We start from the raw sequence: 24,182 nt of genomic DNA, 5'->3' as shown, positions 1-24,182 counted from the left end.
CTCTCCCATTCACGTACACATTTGATGTGAGAATGCTGACCTAGAAGCACTGAGAGTTAGTTTATTAGTTTTGACATTGGGATTCGTTAGCTGTAATTCAATTAGAAGCACACTGATGGATGTGTTTGTATGCTGGGGCTGGCAGTTGTTTTAGGTTCAGAAGCTTACAATTCTAGTAGGAAAATTGTTTTGTGCAATCTTACTCCAGATTTGTATTCCTAGGCTAAAAGTGACATCACTCTTGATTTGGTTTTTAATAGATTTCTCAGTGTTTCCAGTTATGTTTCTAAATTAGAATAATGTCTTGTTTCCCTTGACAGTTTAAAATTAATGTAGAGCCTGTAGAAGAGAAGCTATCAAGAAGATTGAATAATGTTTTCTTTTTTGTTTGTTAATTCTTCTTCCATCTTAGTTGGGTACATAGACCTACTAGGCTAAAGGAATTATTTTGGTCTTTACAGAAGGCTGTGGTGCAGTACTTGCTAAGCTTTCTTCTGTCAGTGTGTCTCAGGGCTCTTCCCATTCTCACTCCAGCCCATAACCAGCCAGCTGGTTCCCTTTCTAGTGGGAAGACAGCACCTCTCTGCCTATGTAAATGTTAGCTTTTCAGGTGTGAGATATGCTGCTCTCTGTCCTACCCTTTTCCCATCCTGGCAAAGCTCCTCCCCTTTGCACCTGGGGCAGGGTCTTTTGCAGCAGCATTTTTTTTCAGGCCTAAAAATATTTTTCTGCCACTTAGAACCAAGATTTATGGCTAAAGGGATGGATATTTGAATAACTGGCACTGAAAGCCTGAGGGTCCTGGTTGAAAACATAGTTGTAAGTCAGCTAAAAATTGTCTGCAGTGGAAGGAGAGTAAAGGAGATCTGGAACTGGTGTTCAGTAGTTGATGGAACTTGGTCTTTGAGTGAAAGAGAGTTCTAAACCTGATTGTGGGAGGGGGTTCAGGGAGTCCGGGATTGAGGCTACATCCAAAGCTATCCATCTCCACAGCTGCCAGCTTGGAAAGCTCTGGGATCCTAGATTCAAATGGCGAACTTACGTCTCTGTGCATAATTTATCATGGTTGAGTACAACTGCCAGAAGAGCCTGCCCATGTTTTTCTGGAGCATGACTTAAGTCAAGCCTCTGTGTGTGGAATGCTGCTGCCACGTGTGTAATTACCTTTGGAGGTATGGGAGTAAGTCTAGGAGCTCAGGGATATGAGAAGGGATGGCATTCCCTTTCTGCTGCGTAGTTCTGACATGCTGCAGTGATGGAGGAGGTTAGACCAGTGCTGAAACTGTGATGCTTGCCAGGAAAATCTATGATTGCAGATAAATGTGTATTTGCAAGGTCAGAGTAGTGCTGTACTTGGTAGCATCACACATGAGGTTGAGAATATGTAGCAAGTTGCGTGTTCTCACTCAGCCCCTGGAGTGAGTTGTCTCTCACAGAAGGCTCAGGACCCTATTACTTTGTGTAATGGCTCATTTTGTAATAAGAATACTACTTTTTTTAATGGTATAATCCGTAAGACTCCAATTAATGAAAGTAAAGCTTCTTTGAGTTTTTAGAAAACCCTTAGCTGTCAAATGGATCATGAAATTCATCTGGTTTGAAAAAAAAAATCTCTGTAAAGCTTGCCCTCTGTCTTCCATCCTCCTCCCAAAACTGAGCCACTTGGGATGCTTTTGAGGCTGGGCTTCCTCTCTGGCGTGATTTGCAGAGCAGCTGGCCCAGATAAGGATGCCAAGGTGAAGAGGTAAGCATGAAGAAGGGTGGCAGGAGTGCTTTATGGAGGCTTTCCTAGTCTTGGATGCCACCTCAGACTACAAAAGCAGAATCTGAAGTGCTTTGGCAGGCAGCAAATTAAACAGCTAAGGGAAGACTTCCAAATATTTTCAGGAGCTCCTTGTCACCAGATGCCTTTGAGCCTTTGAGGCTTGACCAACATAAAAAAACCCTGGGTACCTATTTAATACCAAGTATCACAATTGCTCCAGTGAGATTAAAAAATACATACATTTCTAGATGTAAACTGCACTGGTCTGGATAATGAATCAGTTTGTAATAGAGAAGAATTAAGAAAAATTATCCATAAGGAACTTATTCTGTTTCTGCCTGTGTGTGGACTTTTGCATGTCTTTGAAACGGGATATAGAACTAGATGGGTCCTTTGATCTGATTTCTTATCTGGTATAGTTATAAATGCCCCTACTTACAGCTTGTGAGAGACTGTTAGTATTTCAATGCAGTGAAAAAGTCTTTCATGGTTGAGGCAGGCCAGTTATGCCTTGAAGAAAAGTTTGAGTTTTCTGAGCTTTTTGTCTGTTCTTGCCTTCAGGGTATACAGCATGGCCCAAACAGAGAAGAAAGGTGGGCTGCTCCGGAAATCTTCAGCCTCCAAGAAACCATTGAAGGAGAAAGTTGTGTTGATGTATGATGAAATTTTCACGGTAAGGAGTTGAGCATTCTTTTTCCTAAAGTGTTGTGTTAAATTTTCTTGGTTTAGTTTATGCTGAGTGGTTTTTTCAGTGGATTTCTTTCCTCAAGGTAGGGCCTGCACAGTGTAGGCACATGCTTCAGGCTTTCCTACTGTTGTGTAGAACTCTGTATTCTGCTCTCTTCCAAAATGTCTCCCTGTCCTGTTGCTTACCAGAACCATATCATCTATGGGAAGTCATGGCTTTCCCATATTTCTCAAAAAACAGTTCAGAAAATAAACAGAGGCATCCCAATTGAGAGCTGCTTCTGTTGGTCCTGTTTTTTTTTTTTTTTTTTTGGAATCTCTGGAGCCAGAATTCTGCACTTTGAGACCTTTTGGTCATCCAGCAGAGCAGCTGACTCTGAGCTACCCATGATAAAGACTTCCTTTAAATTCTGCCTGAATGATTTCTTTGCCCTCATGCCTATTCCTTTTCCTTTCAGACAGAGGACCCCAGTAAATGCAACCCTAGGTTTTGGGAGGAGCTATTTCTCATGAAGGTAACAGAATTGTGGCCATCCTGTTGCTATTCTGCCTACAAAGTGGCAGACTGTCAGTGCAAGGACTACTGTTTCTAAGGTGTTGGTGATGGTATAATGTGCATGAACTGCTTCTTAACCTGACAGGTCAACCTGGAGTATCTAGAAGGCAAGCTGGAGGCTCTGGATGGGGAAGAATTAATGAAGATAAAAGACAACATCAACTGCTTGTTTCAGCACTGCATCCAGGCTCTGGGTGAGGAGCACCCAATCAGAGTGGTGAATGCATTACAGGTACCATGCTGAGAGACAGGGAATGCTGTCTGCTGCTGATGAGGCTATGTATGGTTGGAGGTGTTGCCTTACATGTCACCATCTGTTTTTTCCCTTTGCAGACTTTGTGTGCATTGATTCGAGGTGTCCATCAGAAGAACAAATCCACTTCTGGGTTTGACATCATCAACATGCTTGTGGGTTTTGACAAGGCAGAGCTATGTATGAAGGTGAGGCCCTGGCAGTGCAGAGGAGCAGTTTGCACAGCAGCTGTTGTTGCAAGGGCAGTGGGTTGTAGATAGGTGTATCTACCAGGCAGCAGCTTTTGGGGGAAATATTTGAGCCACTTACTAAAAAGAACTGTCCCGAAGTTCTGTACCTGCCAGTAGCACAGACATTTGGGGTCCATGGGTTGGTTAGTAACCCAGCAGAGCACAGTCTTTTCCTTTAGTTCCACTCTGTGTAGTCACTGTTGTTGAGAAACCTTAAAGCCAGAAAAAGCTGTCACAGGTGATTATCACTTAGTATTGAACCTCACATCTTGTTCTTTATCTGAGTCATACCATGTGTTCTCACATTCCATCACCACGTGTAATGGTTTAAATTTACTTGATCCTCTTGTCTATAAAGATGTTAAGTTTGGGAAATGACAAAGTAGCCAGTAATAAAGCTGAATTCTTCTTGTATCTTTCATCTCTCTACAAAAGTAGCAATTTTTCTTCTCTATACAAACTGTAGTACATTTGGGGAAAACATTAAGTAGTAATTTTTAATAAAAAGCCTATCAGATTTTTAATCATAACTTATATCTGTATTGTTAATTGGAGGTGTGCTGCTGCATCTAGAGAAAACTCATGGAAGATGATCATGATGTTATACCAGCAGTCATTAAACTGTAGTTAACACAAAACAGTGTTGAGAAGCAATAGTAGGAATATGGCCTGTGTAGCAGCAGTAATGGCTCAATTATAGATTCTGGAATAACATGGCTTAATATTGGTGCTCTGCTACTTGAATCTTCCAGAAAGCTTCTTATAAAAAACATTTCAAGTAATTTAAAGAACTGCTTTTAAATAATGTGACTGTTCTTTAGAATCTGATGGAGAGCTTGGACTCCCTCCTCTGTGCAGAAGGTTCTGAAAGCCTCAAAAGCTTGTGTCTGAAGCTCCTTCTCTGCTTGGTGACGGTAAGCAATCAACAGCTGTATAACAAATTAAGGGCTTATGTGAGCCACATCTGAGGGGTGGAACTGTGTCAAAACTTGAGCAGAATGCTTCAGTGTGAAGCCTAAAAAAGAGAAAGAAATTGTGAATGAGAACAAGGGTCAGTCCAAAATATGCATGATGGCTCTAACTACGATGCCAATGCAGATTAGCAGATGCTTTTTGTCCTGTAAGATAGGTGCCAATTGGAGCTAAAGGGGAGAGGCAGGAGGTAAATTGGATTCACAGGCGTGGGTTTTTTTTAAGGAAAAAGATATTTAAGAAGTCTCAGATAAATGGAAAGAAAGGGAGAAGGGTTGAGGAAAGACAGTGTGGAGTAGACCGGAGTGGTGAGGATGTGAAGAATGAGAAAGTTGTAATAAATGACCACTCATCAGCTTTTGGAGTTGGTCAACTGAGAACTGTTTTCACTGTGATAAGAGATAATTGAGAGTGGTGGAGCTCTTAATTGCCAACTTCATGATGGGAAGGTTCTCAGTGGAGCATGTGTGCCCTGTTTTTCATTCTCTGCCTCCTGTGTAGAGCCTGCAACAGCTGATGGCTGTTGTCATTCATGCAGCTCTGTAAAACACCAACGTGTGGAGGAATGGGGGGCCCTTAGTCCGTGGGTGATGCTTCTTAGCAGAGAGAGGGCTGGCAGGCACAACAGATCGCTTTTATTTCATGTCTAGCTCTATTGCTAGTCACACCTTGACTTGCTAAGTGTGAGATTCTGGATAAATGTGTCCATCTGGAAGCAGAACTCTCCTGATCCCAATGTGTGCCAGAGGCAGCTACAACTTTGATGGAGGTTTCAAATGACATTTTAAAACTTGTGTTTGTACTCAGGTGACAGATAATATTAGCCAGAACACTATCCTGGAGTATGTGATGATTAACAGCATATTCGAAGCCATTTTACAGGTAAGGGTTCTTCATTCTACTGCAGGGGCTCTTCATAGTGAGAACTTTAGGTAATGCATTTGCTTTTCAGCTTTTTCACTGTGTTATAGTTCACAGGCAGTGTTGTTGCTTCCATTCATAGCTCAGTTATACATATATTTTGTAATGTTCTCCCCCCCTTTATTCTAGTCTGCTGTGTTTAGTCACTACTGACTAAAGTATTTTCACTTGAGACATTTCTGCACAGTTAGAATCTGAACAGATTTCTGGGCTAATTTCACACAGAATTAGTGTATTGGAGAAACTATTTTTCAAAAGCTAGTGGGGATATATCAAGGTTTTTTTCTGCTCTTGGATAAATTATACTTTTTCCAGTGGAACTGAACCTTGGAGAAATCCAGAACACTTGCACAGGTAATGCTGGTGATTCATTGAGATACTGTACAATACTGTTGTGAAATATATTTGCCCTTTACGCCCTGGAAGCCTGTGTGCATCCTTTGTGTGATGAATAAGCTGCTCTGTGTGCAGAACTTCCTTGCGGCCCTGACACTCCCTTCACCCTGAATATCCTCTTTCAGATAGGACATAACTTGCTCTTACACATACATTTCATGGCTGTGCTCTGCCTGACTCACTGCAAGCTTCCTGGAGCAGGCCTGGACAGAACAGTGTGATTGTTTATTCCAGATCCTGTCCAGCCCTCTTAGTCGCAGGGAACATGGATATGATGCTGTTGTCCTTCTGGCCTTGCTGGTCAACTACAGAAAATACGAGGTAGGTGTTCTGGGTAACAGAAACATCACTTCTCCCTACTTAATTAATTTAGAGTGGCCTCTGGATTATGAAGGCAGCACACAGTACAGTTTTTAGCAGTGCACACTTCAGCATCAGGGCATCAGCACGGAGCAGGAGAGGCTTTGCAAGGCAGCCTTGTTATGCTCCCTGTGTCTGGCTCTGATGTGTGTATATAATCAAATGTGTGTGATATTCCTACAGCTCATTCTGTGCCAGCATGAAAGAAACTACCTAGGGAATTTGCATTTGTTTGTGGAAATAGTCTGAGGAAGGTCCTTTTGGAAAAGTTACTGTTGTGCCAAACCGCCTGTCTGCCTCTGTGTGTGTGTGTGAGTGTGTGGTTATACATAATGTCCAAAGTAAAATGAGCTGTCAGTCATCCTGGGCTTTAGACTGAATTTGTGATTCAGAACCTGACTAGCTGACTGAAAGAGCACAGATCCCCAGAAGAGATGGTGAAACTGTGACCGAAGAATTAACTGAAACATCACAGCTAGTAGTTCCAAGAGAAGTCTCTCTCTGTCCCTTTGATGGATTTCTCTTTGAGAATCTTTATTCATAATCATTTTTATGTTTGTGGTATATTCCCATTTTTTTCTGTTATTCATCAGCTTGAAAAAAAAGCATTTTGAATGTCAGAACAACACCTAATGCTGACTTTTCTTTGTATCAGGCATGATGCTTTAATGATCAGGGTGTTTTTCTTCATAAATAGAAATATCTTAATATACTTCATTAGGCAGCAAATAGGAAAGTTCTGGAATAACCTGCCCTTCAACAGAATTACTAGGAGAGATCACACTTCAAAACCTACCTGGTTTTATAATAGGTCTTGTTCTGAATTATGAATAGACCTGGAGAATATGCAAGGACAGGAACTACACTTAGTGTCAAAGTAATGCCTGTCAATTTCTATTCCTGCCAATGATGTCAGAATCGTGAACTGCAGATTCTGTTCAGCATTCTGTGCTGTGGTAGTGTGGAACAGGAACACGGAGTGTGATTTCAGTATATGGCTATGAGGGAAAACTGCTGGGAATGATCTGTAAGTAGGGTTACTTATGGGGGCAGACTGGGAAGACGAGATACTCAGACAAGTGGTGGAGAACTGTGTAATGCCATCCCTGTGGACTGTAGTTTATGTCCTTAGGAAGGTAGAATGCTGGGAGTGCACGAGACTTGTCCTTGGCTCTTTGCAGTGGCTTTCTGGGAGTATTGAGTTGGGGTCGAGTGCTTTGGAGAGCGCTGTCCGAGGTGTCTTGAAACTGGGCACTCTTAAGGAAGTTGTGCTGATCCTTGAAAAGTGCAATCCATACAATCCAGCTGAAGCAGATGTGTAGTAGGGGGAACTTCAGCTCAAGCAGCTCCTCTGTCAAGGCTGAAAGCTTATCCCAGAAGGGTTTTATGTGACAACTGCTCAACACTGGCCTTTGTAGCAGTGCTACAGGCCAAGCCTGTAGTAATGCAGCCATAATCTTTGTCCTTGAGTAGCTGCTTTCCTTTGGTGTTCTTTGGCCCTTAGGGTCAGCGTGGTGTCTGGTTGTCAGTGAATGGTAACACACTTTCATGCCTTAAGTGCTCTGGAGTTCTCTTTTTAGTTAACTGTGGTAGAGCTGAAAGGTTCTCTTTTGGTCTGAATTCTATCAGTTAAGTTGTATGTTTCCAGCTGTTTAGAAAAATCTAATAAGGCTCAAAATTCAGTAGTTGATTATGATTTTGTGTCTGTTTTTAGTGTAAAGACCAGTGTGTTTTACATCAGGATGTTCTTTTGTATTTTTAGCATGTGAATTTTTAATCTTCTCTCAAATTCCTTAGAGAGTCTCTCTCCATGTTGTCATTACCCATGTTTATGAGATCTTGGCTTGCTTATTAACTGCTGTTTTAGGGATTTAAATGTCTTTACTTGGAACCTTTAAAGGGATGCCCCTGATTGGAATCCTAATAATTTTATCAGAATAAACTATAGAATATGTACTTAATATATTAATATATTAATTATACTATTAATTAATGATTAATTATTAACTATACTAACGAATACTATATATTACTATATATTTAATCAGTATAAACTATATACTTATTCAAACCTTCAACTGTATTTTATTATTTTTCAATACTAGTCCTGATTTCAGAGAAAATACTTTTGCATTGATACTGTGAGAAAGAAAATGCTATGAGAAAAAGTATTTATGTGATCAGTTTCCCAGTGTTTCAAGGGATGACTGATAGGATAGCAAGTTAAAACATAAAATCAGGTGGTGACTTTTGAATAGGTACTCACTGATAACATCTAGGCAGAAGTTTATTTGTCTCATATTCAACATGCTAGAATTGCATTGTGTCTTTTGTTAGACAGAGCTGAAAGAAATTAGTTAAAATGTGGGGTTTTCCCTTTGTGTGCTTGTCTGGCAGCATACAGTGTATCCAACAACCTTTCATGTCCAGTTTTGTGCACTTGCCTCTCCTTGGTATAGACAACTACAGGTACCGAAGAGGCACAGCTTTGGAGAATCTCAAAGTTCATGTGTTTTTCTTTTTTTCCCCAAAGATCTTGTATAACTCAAATTAATTTTTTTAAAAAAAGTAATTATTCAAGCTCCAATTTCCTGCAAAATGACCTGCCTGCAGATGAGACTTTTCTTCTGTGTCTTGATTCAAAAGCAACTTTTTTAGTTTTGCACTGACACATATAAACCAGGAAAAATGTGGATTCCTAATCTGGAATGCTTTCTAAATTATTAGCATTTATCTTTATAGGTGGAACCTGTGTGCTTTCTTCAGCTAAGTTCAAGGCATTTATATTCTCCAGAGACTTCCAGCTCTTAGTGGTGTAAACAAAGTGTTCCTCTCTAACCCAGCAGCAGATGAGTCCAGAATGTTGTTCTGCCTTCCTGGATGCTGCTTTAAGCAATCTTTGCAAGGTGTTGTAGAAGGGAGATAGCAGAACACTAATGCTCCATCCAGCTTCTCTGCCTGTCACTGCTGCAAAACTGTGTGTGTGTCACACATGACAGGCTTGCAGGATGGCTGCTCCACTTTGCAGACTGACAGATGAGCTGGTGGAGGACAGAAACTCCCTCTCTTCTCTACAGGATCAGGAGACTGCCTGGCTGAGCCAATAAGGGGAACATATCCTTGGCCTAGTAGTCTTAGCTTGTGCTGTGATTCCTGCTTATTTGTATGTATTCTGTTTTATGGGCCAGGACAGAGATTCTTCCCAGGTGGTTGGGTAAACTTGGAAACATAATAGTGGTTTCTTTTTCCCTGAAGGCTGAATTTAAAACCATTTTTCTTTCTCCTTTTCTCCTTTTTCCCCCACCCTGAGCAGTCAGTGAATCCCTACATTGTGAAGCTCTCCATTGTGGATGATGAGGCCACGCTCAATGTGAGTACTGGGCTTGATTCCTCTGTGCTGCTGGAGATGCTCTTTCTCGTGGAGTGTAGGGTAATGAGTGCAAGGATGGTGTATGGTAGAAATCAGGTCTAGGAAAGGTGCTGCTCTAAGGAACACCAGTACAGTGATTGTTCAGCGCTGTCCTCTTGCAATAGGTTAGGCAGCTCATGACTTGGACAGGTTGTTCATCAGTTAAATGGTGGGGATGGTTAAAAAGCCAGGTAGCAAGGAGCATGCTAAAGTTGATCTATTATGCATTCAAGAGCTATCTGTACACTATTTGCTGTCATGTGCCAAGAGAGGCACAGGATGATTTATGCCAAAGGGAATCTCATTTCCAGTGCTGTGTCACTTGATTTTACCAGTCCACAAGTCAATTCTTGTAACTTAGTGGAAGCTTGTATCTGAGTCAAGAGTCCTAGAGTATATTTTGGGATGTAGCCACTGTCTGAGTTTTTTGTCCAGGCCAGAATAAAAGTTGACAGCGGACTGAGTTATATAGTTCTGGACTTGGAAGCTGCTCTTTAGGCATGAAGGAAAATGCAAGCTCCATGCTAAATACAGGGTGAGGACTGTTGGTAGTTCTGTAATGGTGGAGGCTATTTGCAAGAAGTCAAAGGTTATTAGTGTCTATGACTCCTCCTTTTGAATTTTTGAATGTCCTTCCTCTAACACCAATTTCTTTCTAAATTTCTTGATGCTTTGCTGAAGCTTCTTGAGTGAGAGCTCTATATGGACGTCCAAGGAGAGTAAACATTCTCTGTTGAACTTAGTAATTAGATAGATAACTTTAAATTTTGTTGTCTGGGTTTTTGTATTACAATGTTGTTTTATTATATCACATCTTAATAATTCAAACAGCTTCAAGAGAAATTTTGCATAGCATGCTAGGTTATCTTGAAGAGAGGCAGCATTGCTGTGTGTGTTCAGTGTGTGACTTTCTTCCTTGAGATTTTAATGTGAAGTTTTCTTAAAATGCTTTTTTTTCAGGGAATGGGACTTGTAATTGCCCAGGCTTTATCAGAATATAACAGGTAAAACCAAATTGTGTCTTGTTTTTTAATGCATGATAGTTACTGTACATTTTCACAAACTTTTTTTTTGTGTTAAAGCACTTGTTTATCACCTGACAGCCTTGATACACCTGGAGAGGCAGGGAATAGTCTTACAGTCTTTAATACCCTTTGTCTCTTCTTTTGTGAGTCTTGAAAAAGGCTGTTGAATGTTGAAGTTCCCTCCATCCTATATTCCTGTCAAATAAGACTAACACGTAGGGATTTAGGTGAAGTAACCCTGAAACTTCATGTTTATTTCTTTTTGTTCAGGCAATACAAAGATAAAGAAGAGGAGCATCAGACTGGTTTCTTCTCAGCTCTAACAAACATGGTAAGTAAGGAAGCAGTGTTTTTCTGTTCTTAAAAAGGTGCTTTCATGCAAGTTCAGCAGGGGAGGGTTTCTAAAAAGTGTGAGTTTGGAGTGTGAGTTCTGGAGGTAGAGATGGATTGAACGAATCAGAACTAAATACAACTCAAATGGTTGTATTCTGAGGCGTGTGTTGTCTGGCTGGGAAAGCTCTTTCAGAGGACAAGATCTCTACTCTTGTGTTGATAGCTGAAATTCTTTTCCTGCATCTTCTCCACTCTAGTTGACTTTATTTTAAAAATTACCTTATTTTAAACTGTTGATCTTTTTTTTTTTTTGTTACTTCTTAATCCTTTTAAACAGCTATGTATTTTTAAAAATTAGTAGCTACTCTGGTGATGTGGCCTAAAATATAGTGGCACATAGATGCACTTCAGCTATGGAGTAAAGCTTGGTTTCTGCAGTGGGCACTGTCTGCAGTTTTGAAGGGGTACCCTTCAAAAACAGTTGTGAATTTCTTCCTTGTAAAGAGTATCCACTGTTCCCCTTGTTCAGTTCGGATTTGCTTTAGTCAGAGATTTCATTGTATTCTGAGATCAAACTGACAAAATAATTTCCTGTAAGTCAGGGTAGTTCAGTGTTGATAGCTGTCTGTCAGGAGTGACTTGGGTATAACTGCAGCCACCGTGGGGCAAGCAGAGAGGAAGCAATCTCTCTTGTTCTCTTACAGAATGGCAAGCTAATCCAGGCTGGGATTCAAGATCCAGTCTTTTTTTTTTTTTTTTCCTTGTGATTTGACAGCTGAAGCATTGGTCAGTGACAGTACAGCAAAATAAAATGTGTTTGTATCTATGTGTTGTCTCTTGCTGGGTAATAGCTTTCCCAAATTCCTGCTGTGCAATGCTCTCTCTTTCCATAGGTGGGCAGCATGTTCATAGCAGATGCTGATGAGAAGATCTCTGTCCAGTAAGTGCACAGATGTTGTTTGCACAATGAGCTGCTCTGAGCGATCCGTTCCGCCACGGAGCTGTTTAATGTCACAAAGCGAACCAGAGGGGCAGGTTCTCCTGTCACTGAAATGGTACCACACCCTGCAAACTGTGGATTTGCCCCCCTGTGAGAAGGGTACAGCAGGAGGAGACACAGCTGAATTGCTTGTAATGAAGTCTAGGAAAAAAACTCCAGCAGTTTTTATGAGGCATTTATAACATGTAAGAGGTGTGTCAGAGGTGGCACACGAGAAGCAAAGGTTTGTGCACTCTGGCCCTCACCAAAATATTTTCTAAAGGAGGCAAGTGAAAAAAATAGGGGATTTTAGTGTGTTTAGGACCCTCTGCTCTTAAAAGAGGACTTTAAATGGAAAACACTGTGCAACTAGGGACACCTTCAGTGGGAAGGCAACAAAGTTTGTAGTTGTGCTCTAAAAATAGCTATTTTTATAGATTGCTACTACTAGTACTGTTATTAGTACTACTAGTAATTAGAAGAACAACTGGATTGCAGAGGCAGAGCTTTCTGTAGTTGAAAAAAAAAGCTTTTTTCAGATAGGCCATGCTTCTGAGAAACTTGGCTCCTGGTATTCTGGTCACTAACTGTGCCTTTGTCTGTATCCTTCCCACAGAACAAACGAAGCAATCCTTCTGGCCCTCTATGAAGCTGTTCACTTAAACAGGAATTTCATCACAGTTCTGGCACAAGTGAGTTTCAGTGGAATGTTTCCCCATTTCTTTGTAGTGGATGTCTTTGAAATCAGAGAGCCAGAAATGGAATTGGTGAAAAGATATTTTCTTTAGTTTTCCCCTTTATGTACTTGTCATAGGATCAGCATGAAAGAGCAGAAGCAGGCCAGGGCCGGGGAGGAATTTTATGGTATACTTCCTGCCTTAATAGCAAATGAGTAGAGTTTTGAGGTTGCAGTTCATGTTGGAATGATTCATTTTTGCCCCTGAATGGAAGGGGCTGCATGAAGTGCCTTCTATGCCCTGTTGGTAGTCCACTTAGGGGGAAGCAAAGCGGTTGCTGTAGCTCTCAGAGCAAATCACAGCTTTGTTAAGTTAGGGTTGAGAGAAAGAGGCTGATTCAGCTCCCAAATTAGATGGATTGTCCTGTGTGGGTGTGCATGTACTGTGTTGTTGTCTATTTGGGTATTCTTCACTTAGGGACTAGTTGACAGTTGTTGTTAGGGACAATGTGACAGTTGTTGTTTCAAATACTATTTTGTGTTCAGACTTTCTTGAAGAGCCCAGCCCTTTGGCATGGGAACCAGTGGTTGGAGCATAGCACTTTTCCTTGGGCTTTTTATGGTCAAGAAACAGCCTTCTGAGAGGCAGTGGACTGCTCTGATCACAAATCTCTGGATGCTTTTCTAAATGCTATGTGAGTTTGGAGAGATGGTTACTGCTGGGAGGCAGATAAAGAGCCTGTCTGATCCAGTGATCATGCTGAAAGGATGGCCTGATGTATTTAGGAAGAGCTTCAGGTTCAGGCTTTTAAATTTGGTTTGTAGGTATCACTTGTAGTCAGTGAGAAAAACAACATCAGCAAAACAGTTAAAGCACCTTTCCCCAGTTTATTATTCAGGTCCTCAGAGTGCAGCCATACATCACAGGCTAGACACTTGGCATGACAGAGGGGACCTTTGGGGACTCCTGACAGTAGTGGTGGTGGAGGAGCTCTGATAAGCAGATCTACAGCCTCTGAAGAAAGCTGCTGTTTCATGGATGGTTAATTTGCTGAGGTTCCCTGCTTGTCTTTTCCCAGGTTATTCATTCCTACCACTTTCAGATTTCTGCTCTTTCAGTTCTGTGTAATACCAACTCTTTCTGTGGTCAAGATATTCCTGAGGGAAGAGAGGCATTTAGGAGGGAAAGGAGCAGAGCAGAAAAAGATCAGCCAGATTAAAAGCTCTTAAAAATAAAAGGGTAGACTACTCACTTGTGAAAGTGATAGTTGAAGCAGCCACCTATCAGTGGGTTGAATTGGAGAACTGATATTCTTGGCTGGATCGTCTGTAATCCTTCATTTAAGAGAGGGCAAGGTGGGTCATGTCATGTTGAAAAAACCTCATAAAAGCTGATGAATGCTCTTGCCAAAGCTGATGTCTGTTGCTTGGTGCTGCATGAATGGCCTCCTGCTGCTGTGTGGCACACGGGAAGAGCAGGAATTCAGTTGTGTGGATACCTGGGTGTTTAGTGTGTGCTCACCAGCTGTGGGTGCTCGGGTTTGCTGCGTGGTGGCACTCTTGTCTCTCAGCTGCCAGTTACTGTTCTGGAGAAAGAAAGTAAGCCCCCAAAACCTGTCTAAGGAAACCTAGCTTATGTAAGACTTTCAGTGAAAATTTGTATTTTAAAGTCCGAGTTGGTAGCTGTGGGGATGTAAATTGTCTTTGAGTTGTAATATGTGTGTCTGTGCTTCCCATAAAATATATGCATTTATAGTTGCTCATAAAATGAGATCTTCAAAGGCAGCGTGGAGGATATCCACATGTGAAAAATCCTGCGGAACTAACATCAGATCAGCAGTTCTCTAGCTTCCTTTTGTTTTGAAATGGTGATGATATATTAAGGCAGATGATACATTTATGTCAAACTCGCCCTTATGAAATGGACACTTGGCTTGGCAGCCAGACTCAAAAATAGCATGGCAGATTGCCTGTGCTCTCACCAGTGTGGATAGGTCTGGAGGCTTGCAAAGAGTGAAAGTCAAAGCAGTAATTAGGCAGGCACCTATTAGCAAAGATGAAATGGGGAGAGTGACTGGCTGATGGAAGCTGAGAGGATCAATAATGATAGTATTATTTATGTTATACACTGTTTTCCCGCAGTGTCTTTCCTGCAGGGCTTTACAGTGAGACAGGAAAGTAATAAATTGCCATCATCTTTGAATATGAACAGGTGGGGGGCAGGAGCAAGGAGAATTTGCTCTTAGAAAGAGAAGGGAAAGGATCTTGGAGGAAGACTTCAAATGTGCATCCCTGGCATGTTTTAGGGGGAATTAGAAATTATTAACATTGTAGACTTTTGCAAATCTTCTCCCATTCTACATTAGGGAAGGGCATTTTTTCTGTCTGCTGGGGAGAGCCACCACTTTCTGATGTATTTTTGTGTTCTGCAGAGTAGAGAAATTGATGTACAGTTTAATCATTAGACATCCAAGGTCAGGAACTGTGGCCTGGCTCTTTGGGGAAGAGGTTGAAGTTTCTTGGGGCTTCTTTAGTCATGTCTATTGTGCAAGAGCATGGAACAGTATGAGTAGTGGTCTGTGTTTCTAGTGCCTGGGGAAGCAGTTAACCTGTGCATTTGTGTTTTCTCTTAGAGCCATCCTGAAATGGGCCTGATGACAGCACCAACAAGCCCAGTTCCAACAACACCCGTCACTCCACTTGGAACCACCCCACCTTCTTCAGATGGTAAGAAATGTAATGATCTCCTGAGGAAAAATAATTTAAAACTGTAAAATATCTAGCAAACTATTTTCTGAAGATTGCCACTAATGAGATCTATCTGGAGCTGATGTAACTTGGTGGTCTCTTCCTGGAGTGACTTTCCTTACTACACATGAGCAAGATTCTTTGACTCAAATTTATTTTTATTTTTCCCTGTGTATTGCTCAATGGAATTATGCTGATATTCCTTCTGAAAACACTACTGCCCCAATATCTGCATGAAGGTACACCCAGCCCATTAGTTATTCTGTGTAGGCTTTTACTTATGAATATTTCTGGTGTCGGGTCCTTTGCCTGGGATTATTTGTCATTGGAACAGATTTACAGAGAATTGCTGTGGATTCCTGCTTGTCATTAATGCACTTGTCCTCAGCTTTGAATTAATTGGGATTTGAATTCAGTCTGGGTGTGGAAGTATTCCTCCCTCTTATTATTGCCTTTTCTTTGATGGGCTTTGTAAAGGACTGCTTACCCTGAGATCTTTCTTCTAAATGGGATGTTATGTGTCCACATAAATATGCTTTGAAATCATCTAAAATAAAACCCTTTCATTTTAAGGTACAGATAGATATAGCCTGGTTTAAGAGAAGAAATGAAATGGCTGTTTTCACATACTTTAATGGCATCTGAGCTGAGGAGTGTTTAATGAAAGAACAGTCAATTTGGATAGAGCACAGTTTGGAAGTACTTCTGGGGAAAAGCAGCCTGGGTTACTCAGTTATATCAGCTATTCAGGTCATTTGATACCCTAGTTAAGGATGATCCTCCTCATGGATGAATTCTGTCTGGTTGCCATGGATAACAAAAGCTTCAGATAAAAAGTCCCCTATGTCTCAAGTATCTGTGCATATAACATAAAATGTGGAGGGATGGGCATTTTGTGGGCTTCTGTTCAACGTGTTGATTGCAAATGTATCCACCCCCACAGCATATTACACAACTTACAGATTTGTGCTTACCTACATCTACAGCTTGCTTGCATTTTTTATTTCTTTTTTTCATTTACCACAAGGCAAAACAAAGTCAAAACAAAACCTCCATCCTGCTTTCAGCAGAGGCAGTGATCTTGGGAAGTTTGAGGCTTCTTGTGGCTTGTAAGGTTACTAAATTTAAGAAAAGGATCTGATCTCAATGTGCAGCAATTACATTGGGAAGCTTGCTTTATTTTTGTCTACTGTCACCTTGTTGATCCCTGCAGTGTGATTTTTTTTTTTTGTGGCCATTGGCTTGCTTTAGTTTGGTGGTGCTTGAGTACTGCTGTTTTAAAAATATGTCAGAATTTTTCTCGTTTACTAAGGTCTTGCAACTCAGCTGTAAAATTTGCATATGGCTGCCAGTTAGCAAGAGGCTTTTTGGCTTTAGAATGAGAAGATTGCTTTCTTTTTACTGCACTAAAAAGTGTAGTTGAACTGTTTTCAAGTTACATTAACATGTAGAAATTCATCTGTGAATTTCAGGTGCTTTTCTTTTATGCTGTCTGGGATAAAAAATGGGTTCGTATTCTGGTGTGAAATTTCTCTGGCTGTTAACCTATAGTGTAAGTTAAGACCTTGTAAAGCTTCAAAATATATGTTAAAAAAAGTCTGTATCATGAACCAGGATAAGCAGCAATGTGTTCTTCAGAGTGATTTCTTCCTTTTTTTTTTTCCTTTTCTTTTTCAGAAATGAGGCTTTTGCTAGAAACTGTTTATCCATAATATGTAAATCAAGTGTGCCTGTCACCATAGTTATCTAAATGTCAGTTTGCTTACTGTTGTTAAATATTCATTCACTACGTTCATTGTAACAGCTCAAGAAGGATCCACTGGGGATATAAATACATTTTTCAGACTTTTAGCTAAATCTATGAGCTATTCATAATATTGGGAGTGAGAAAGCTTCCAGTCTCATTGCACAGACTTTGCCAACAGACGTGACACATTAGTAATGTGTCAGGAGCCCCAGGTCTTCAGCACTGAATGGACTAAACCAGCTCACGCTTGGGAATGTGCAGCCTTTAAAACATAAAAGCCCCATAATGATTTTTTATGTGATTTGAACAGTGAAGTTACACTGATCTATTTGACCTGTTGTTTCCAAGGGCTACAGTTTTGTATTAAAGGTGTAATCCTGAGTTCCATGAGAACCTCTGCTGTACTCTGGACCTCTCAGTGCATGATTTAAAGAATCTGCATTTTCCTGTTGGCTTGTCTCCTTCATCTTCTGTGCCTGCCTTTGGCCCAGTTGAAACCTTACTTGCCTCATTGCAGGGTTATGAGATACAAGCCTTGGGTTTTGAAAGGTGTTTTATATGGAAGCAGACTTTTCTCTGAACCAAAATACAGTTGTATATAGGATTAAATTACTTCCCCTCAGAGCCCCCAACCTAGTCATCCAACAATCAGATGTAATTCCTCACTTCTTACAAGGTCCAAAGTCACGATAAATATCTTTTTCATTCCTCAAAAGTGAGAAAATCCTTGAGCATTCCTGAGGATAGGCAGAGAAGAGATGATATAATACTTAAGATGTGTGTACTAGTGGTCTGCAGATCTGTTTCCAGTGCAAAGGGAGCCTTGTCTTAGGCTGTCTTTATAGCATGAGAAGAGAAAGACTTGGGTCAATTGTAATTCAAGCAATCTATGACCTCTTGAATGTGAGAACCTGTGGGTTTAACCCCCTAGGCAGCTGGAATAGTTATGTTATTATCACGTCAGGATAATTGCATAGAGCTGGAAAAGATCTCCTTAACTCTTGAGCCTAGTGCCCTGTCATCTGCATATCATCATACAGTCCCTTGAATTTATCAAGCTCTGACTAAATCTATTAAATTTGTTTCTCAGTAATTTCTGTTGGGGGGCAGTTTCAGCATCTTGTTCCTTGGTTAGAAGTATTCAATTTTGCAACGTGGATTTCTTGTCAATTCATACTCATTTATCATGATGTTAATCCTCCTGTGAGGCAGAGCTCACTCTTTTTTGTGTGTTGTTTTACTCACCTCTGTTTTGCTGTCTCACAAGAAAGGTACTCTGTTGTTCTGATCAACATACTAGCCTGTTGTTAAACTTGTTCAAGTTTAAGTTTATCCTCTTTGATCATGGCTTCTGCATAATTATGTACAATGTTTGAGACAAGGTCTCACCAGCACCTTGTGCAGGGCTTTACGGTGTTTGTGTCTCTGCTGGAAGTGCATTTCTGGGTATATGTTGTAGAATTGGACTCTTGAGCCCTTCATGCTGGTAGCTTGTCATCTCATGATCTGATAATGGTATTTTGTTTGCAGCTGATGAACTCTCAGCTTGCAATGGAAATAAATCCCCGAATTCCTGACCCTATGGCTTGCATTGTTTCATTTCATCTTGTGTTTATTATCTCTTCTTGCTTTTATCCCGTTCTTTGTGTGCAGTCTGATACCCCTCTGTGTCTGCATATCCCAACTTTCTGCCATTAGCAGGTTCATTAGCAAGCATCTGTTTCTTATGTCCAGGTTACATAGAAAAAGCAAAGGATTATTTTCTAAACTGATGCCTACAGAATTCAAGCAGTAATTCTTTCTCAGACCAGTAATTTCTCCAGTTGTGTCTTGTTTGCCAGATCTTTGATGTACATAAAATTTCTTTATGGGTTCCCACCTATTTCCTTCACTTTTAATTTTTTTATACATAACTGTATTAAGTGGTTTACTGAAATGTTCCTGGACTAGCTCCATCAGTTTAGGGATTTTTTTTTGTCTGAGCTACTTTATCTTAAATGGTGTCAGACTTATCTGGCAGGATCTGGAGGTAAATGCATGATGCATGTTTCCCTCTGATCTTTCTCCTCCCATTCAATATTTCTTGTAAAGCTTTCCGATTGGAAAGGCAGAGAATGGCCCTTTAGGACAGCTCAGGCTCAGTCATCAGTAAAAATCGGGCTCAATCACATGATAGAGGCTTGACAGCTCATAAACTCAGAGCTTCAGATGGTGCATGGGGAACGGGGGAATGAGCGAGGAGGCACATTGTGCAATTAGCTGAGGAAATGAAATAACTCCTGGTAAAGTCGAAAGCAGATGATGTCCACTGTGACAGTGTCAAAAGTATACCCGGTGTCCTAGAGAAATGCCAATGAACTGCTGCAGGTATGGAAAGTACATTTCTGCTCCCTGCTGGGTTGAGATGTATCTAGCACAAGCTGTGACTGCTTTTGCTTCTTGATTTTCATAAAGTTTCTTTTTCTGTCTTCCTTTTCTGTCTCTTTGGTTGTGCAATAATTGTTACATTATGTCTTGTCTGTTGGTTCTGCAAGAGGGATTCTTGTTGAGAGGGAAGGATGGAATTGACACAGACCTTTTGGAACTAACATTTCAAAATTGCTGAAACAGAAGGACATTTTCTGGGCACGTTTCTTTACGAAATGAGAATTCTGTGACTGTTATCTGTGTTGCTTGCAAGAATTAATTGGATATCAGTGCAAGTATCCAGATTTCCCTAGGCTGGGGATTTTGATGAGTGCTAAAACAGTGGGCTCATCTCCCCAAGGAGAGCAGGAGCAGGATAGAGAAGGATATCACTTTGCAGGGTAACACAGGCTGTGCTTAGAGCAGGAAAAATGGTCTCTGAGGGAGTGGTACCAGTCTTCATAACAAAATCTTTGCTGGATGGTCATGGAGGAGGAGGTCAGGTGGCCCTGCAAGTAGGCTGATCCTACCCCAGAACTGTGAGTCTGTGTCTTAGTTCTCTGTATAGTTATTTCTTGTATTTGTATTGGATAAATGTGTCTTATCTGCTTTGTTCCAGTTATAAGCTCTGCAGAGCTGCCTTTGGATGCTGATGTGCAAACTAGCAACCTGCTGATAACCTTCTTGAAGTACAGCTCAATTGTGATGCAGGACACAAAAGGTGGGTGAATTCTGTGGATGCAGCAGACAGTGCTTCTGAAGTCAGGAGGGCACAAGAACATGCCTAGTGACTCCAGAAATAGGAGTGGGACCTCTTTATAAAAAGGTTGAAGGTTTCAAGAGTTTTGAAAAAAATCAAGTGATTTCTTATTGTGAGATAAGACTTATGAAAGTAGGAGAGACGTAATGCTGACAGGAGAGATGTCAGGTATGGAAAGAATGTAATAATAAATTATAACACCTCATAACCAAGCTTGTCTGTATGCCAAAGGTGTGAGTATATCTGATTCACAACTGTCTGTCAGAGAGGGAAAGTCTGAGACCTGAGAACTATATTTTTAAGACTACTTAGAAATTGACACAGGGGGCAAAGTTCCACATTAGAAGGAAATACTTCCTTTGTCCTTTGGTTAAACAGGTAGCTCTGTAATTATAAATAGGGCAGCAGCAACTTAGACTGCACTGGCAGTAATTTGCTTGAGAAAGTGTCTTTCTGTATTGTGCTTTTTGTTTCTCCTGCATTTCTGTGGGGGTTAATTTCAGCGTTCTGGAGTTGAAGTATTGCTTCATCTCCTGCTCAGGGTACCCAAGAGTGCTGTTTTGCCCAGTGGTTATACAGGCAGGACCACAGTGTGAACATAACAAGTGATCTTTGCACCGTATTTCAGCCTGTTACTGACTTTCACTGTTCAGTTAGATATAACAACAGAAATATGAATATATCTGCAGAGCTATGATACATCAATTACTGAATTTCATGAATACTTCACATTGAATAAGAGAGCAGGCAGTTTCCTTTTATCTACTAGCTTGCAGTATTGTATTTTGCTGTTTAGCTCTTGTTCAGTAAACAAGCCAGTTGAAGAAAAAGTAATAATTGAAATTAAGACCAAAAGGAACTTCATGCACTCCTATCTGATTTTGGCTGGGACAGAGTTAATTTTCTTCTTAGTATCTGGTACAGTGCTTTGATTTTGGATTCAGTATGAGAATGATATTGATAACACACTGATATTTTGGCTCTGGCTAAGTAGTGCTAACCCTACAGCAAGGACTTTTCAGTGTCTCGTGCTCTGCCAGTGAGGAGGTGCACAAAAAGCAGGGAAGGAGCATGGCCAGGATAGGTGACCTGAACAGGCCAAAGGGATATTCCACATCATAGAATGTCATGCCCAGTATGTAAACTGGGGGAGTTACCCCGAAGGGGACAACAGTTGTTTGGGGATGGGATGGGCAGCAGGCAGTGAGCAATTGTATCGTGAATTGTATTGTGCATCACTTATTTCTTTGGTTCTGTTAGCCTCTCTCACTCTGCTGATGATTATTATGATTTGTCATGATTATGATGATGAGGTTTCAGTTGTTAAATTGTTCTTATCTCAACCCACATGATTTATCTGTTATTTCCAGTTCTTGTCCCCACTGTGGGGAGAGGAGAAGTGTTGCGAGTGATTGAGCAGCTGCATGGTACTTAGTTGCTGTCAGGGGTTAAACCACAACTCCTTGGAACCAAGGCAGAATCAGGTTTACCTGTATCTTTTCTCAGAGGTATTGGTGCCAGGTTGTATGAAGATACTGTGATAGTGGAGCACCATTTTCAGACTGTCCATTCCAGTGTTTACTGGCTTTATTGTGAGAAAGCTTTGTGTGCTTCCTAAATTCTTTGCTGTGATTTAAATTAATTACTAGTTATCTTCTCCAAGATAGATATTGAGAATTGATGATTTCTTTTATCTATGTGTCAGCCCTTATGTATTTGAAGTCTGCTTTCATGTTTCCTCTTCCTTTTGTCTTTTGAACTAAACCGCATCCATTTTGGCTCAGTCATTTTAATAGATTGCGCACGTCAGGAGGGCTTACCAGCTCTCTAATTTTCTCATTCTCATTTGCTTTTCTCAGGGTCTGTCTTGCTGATCCAACACTCTGTTGGAACAATTTTATGTTTTCCTATGTAGCTTCTGCACTTATTAGTCACTGTAATGTGGAAGGTCTGCATAGGGCCTTGGAAACTGCCACACTGGATTAGTTTCAGATAGAGTAAAATCTGACAGAGGGGATTCCTTACTAAACAAGCCAGTGAGAGATGAGTTTATTGTGTTATGAGACAGGAGTTGGTGTTTCTTTCTTTCCTTACTTTGGCTCTATCTTGTGTAAGGTCTGAAATTTGTGCAACTGATAGACCTCCTTCCCACCATAGTAATTAATGGCAGTGAGCTCCACTGGTTGATCATTTTAAAAGTGTGCCTTCCAAACTAATACTTATTAATTCTAGTGGGTATATTCCTGATCTTAAATTTTGTTTATAGATGGAGCACTGCCTAATTTTTTTTCTTGTATAAGATCAAGCATGGAGCAGACTGCCCAGGGAAGTGCTCAGGCCACAATCCTGAAGGTATTTAAAAGACATATAGATGTGGCAGTTGGGGACATGGTTTACTGGGAGATTGGCAGTACTGGATTAACAATTGGACTCCATGATCTTAAAGGTCTGTTCTAACCTGAAAGATTCTATGCTTCTATGTGACACCAATATAGCAAGAAGAATGAATAATTCTAATTTACTGCTTGTGTCTTGAGACAGGTGGGAACACTTAGAGGGGAAACCGGTTTGTTCCACATCCAGGACTAGACAGTTGCTTTAGTCCTGTCCCAGAGAGCATAATTTAATAGATTGTGTTTGCTGGGTCCTTCTCTTATTCTCTCTTATGTCAGTCAGAGGCAGCTGCCTTGGGAGAAACAAAACCTCTGTGTCATTTTCTCCCACCTGTGAAACAGGTTTTGTACTGATACACATCCCTGCAGAAAGTGGTCTGCTTTGTTGCTTAAATGAAGGTTGCTGTGAAAGTATGAAGTGTGTGCAAGTAACTGCTTGCACAGCTGCCCCTTAGCTCCTGCAAATGGTCTGATGTTCACAATAGGCTGGCAGAGGGCAGAGTTCATGGTGTGAAACAGGAGCCTTTACAGCATGATCTCCAGAGAGAGAAGTGGTAGCAGCACCTACAGAAATATACAGGGAGGCATTACAATATAAAAATAACAAGACTCTTGTGTATCAGTTTTATTCTAGGTCATTTCTCCTTTTTGCTGGAGTGCAAAACTTCACACTTAAACATTTTAGCTTAGGTAAGGAGATGGGAGAGACTTTTAACTCTCCCGTTCCAAAATTCCTCTTCATTTTACTTAATGCTGCAAGATGAAATCAGCACACTTCAGGGCACATCTTGTTAGTACATATCTGTCCCTGAGCAGCATAGAAAAGAAAAGAGGTGTCAAACTAGACAGAACAGCTACCTAAGCCCATTCTATCTGTTTTTATAATTACCATATATACACCAGCTAGCAAAGTGTTCGTGAAAGTCATCTGCAGAGAAGGAATTTGGCTGATGCTGTCTTCTGCTTTATATGAAAGTGTGTTTGACTGTTTCAGGTATCCCTCTCCTTTGAGTTTGACTCTAAGGCAGATGTCTGGGATGGTGTGTTTAGTACTCCTGTGCGTTAGAGGAGCTGTTGGAAATCTCGGGAATGGACAATGTTCAGCCTCCTCAGAATTTAGTTATCAGTGTGTTGTTTTCTGTTGGTTTGTTTTTGCGGGGTTTGGGGGTGTGTGGTCGAAGTGAGTTGTTTTTTAGAATGAAGATGTTTAAATGTACTTGATTGGACAGTGCCTTCTACAACCTGATTTTATGTTGTCCTGCTTTGAGCAAGGATTGAACCAGAGGTTTGTTCTAGCCTATGTTACTCCATGACTATATGTATCTTGGGGTTTTTTTATATTCAAGGTTAAAATTGAGAAGAGTTTAAAATAAGCCAAATAAAAATTGCATTCTTTTGCCTTAGTCCCTCTGTTTTGCTCCAGCTGTCATTCAAGGCAAAAGCTGTTTGAAGTTGTGAGATGAATAAGAAGTTGTGGAACTTGAACAGGGTGAAACTCCTGGCTTAAAATGCTAAGTCTTTGCAGACTTCCTTCTTTCATGGTTTTGCAAAGAGCAAAGTAGGTCA

General features: G+C 40.8%; 1 protein-coding gene across 1 annotated transcript in view; it reads left to right on the top strand.

Moving 5' to 3' along the window:
• The first annotated feature begins 354 nt into the window (after positions 1-354).
• Positions 355-24,182, top strand: part of ARMH3 (armadillo like helical domain containing 3) — a 122,675-nt gene continuing 98,847 nt past the window's right edge. Inside the window, exons 1-15 of the mRNA XM_063405478.1 lie at positions 355-1,744; positions 2,327-2,438; positions 2,911-2,967; positions 3,094-3,240; positions 3,342-3,449; positions 4,313-4,405; positions 5,271-5,345; positions 6,015-6,101; positions 9,454-9,510; positions 10,510-10,553; positions 10,845-10,905; positions 11,801-11,847; positions 12,503-12,578; positions 15,196-15,289; positions 20,083-20,184. Of these exons, the coding sequence (XP_063261548.1) occupies positions 1,668-1,744; positions 2,327-2,438; positions 2,911-2,967; positions 3,094-3,240; positions 3,342-3,449; positions 4,313-4,405; positions 5,271-5,345; positions 6,015-6,101; positions 9,454-9,510; positions 10,510-10,553; positions 10,845-10,905; positions 11,801-11,847; positions 12,503-12,578; positions 15,196-15,289; positions 20,083-20,184 (1,237 nt within the window). The 5' untranslated portion in view covers positions 355-1,667. The remainder of the gene's footprint in view (positions 1,745-2,326; positions 2,439-2,910; positions 2,968-3,093; positions 3,241-3,341; positions 3,450-4,312; positions 4,406-5,270; positions 5,346-6,014; positions 6,102-9,453; positions 9,511-10,509; positions 10,554-10,844; positions 10,906-11,800; positions 11,848-12,502; positions 12,579-15,195; positions 15,290-20,082; positions 20,185-24,182) is intronic.

Source organism: Prinia subflava, chromosome 9 (genome assembly GCF_021018805.1).
Source record: "Prinia subflava isolate CZ2003 ecotype Zambia chromosome 9, Cam_Psub_1.2, whole genome shotgun sequence".
Lineage (NCBI taxonomy): Eukaryota > Metazoa > Chordata > Aves > Passeriformes > Cisticolidae > Prinia > Prinia subflava.
This window is presented reverse-complemented; position numbering and strand designations above follow the sequence as displayed.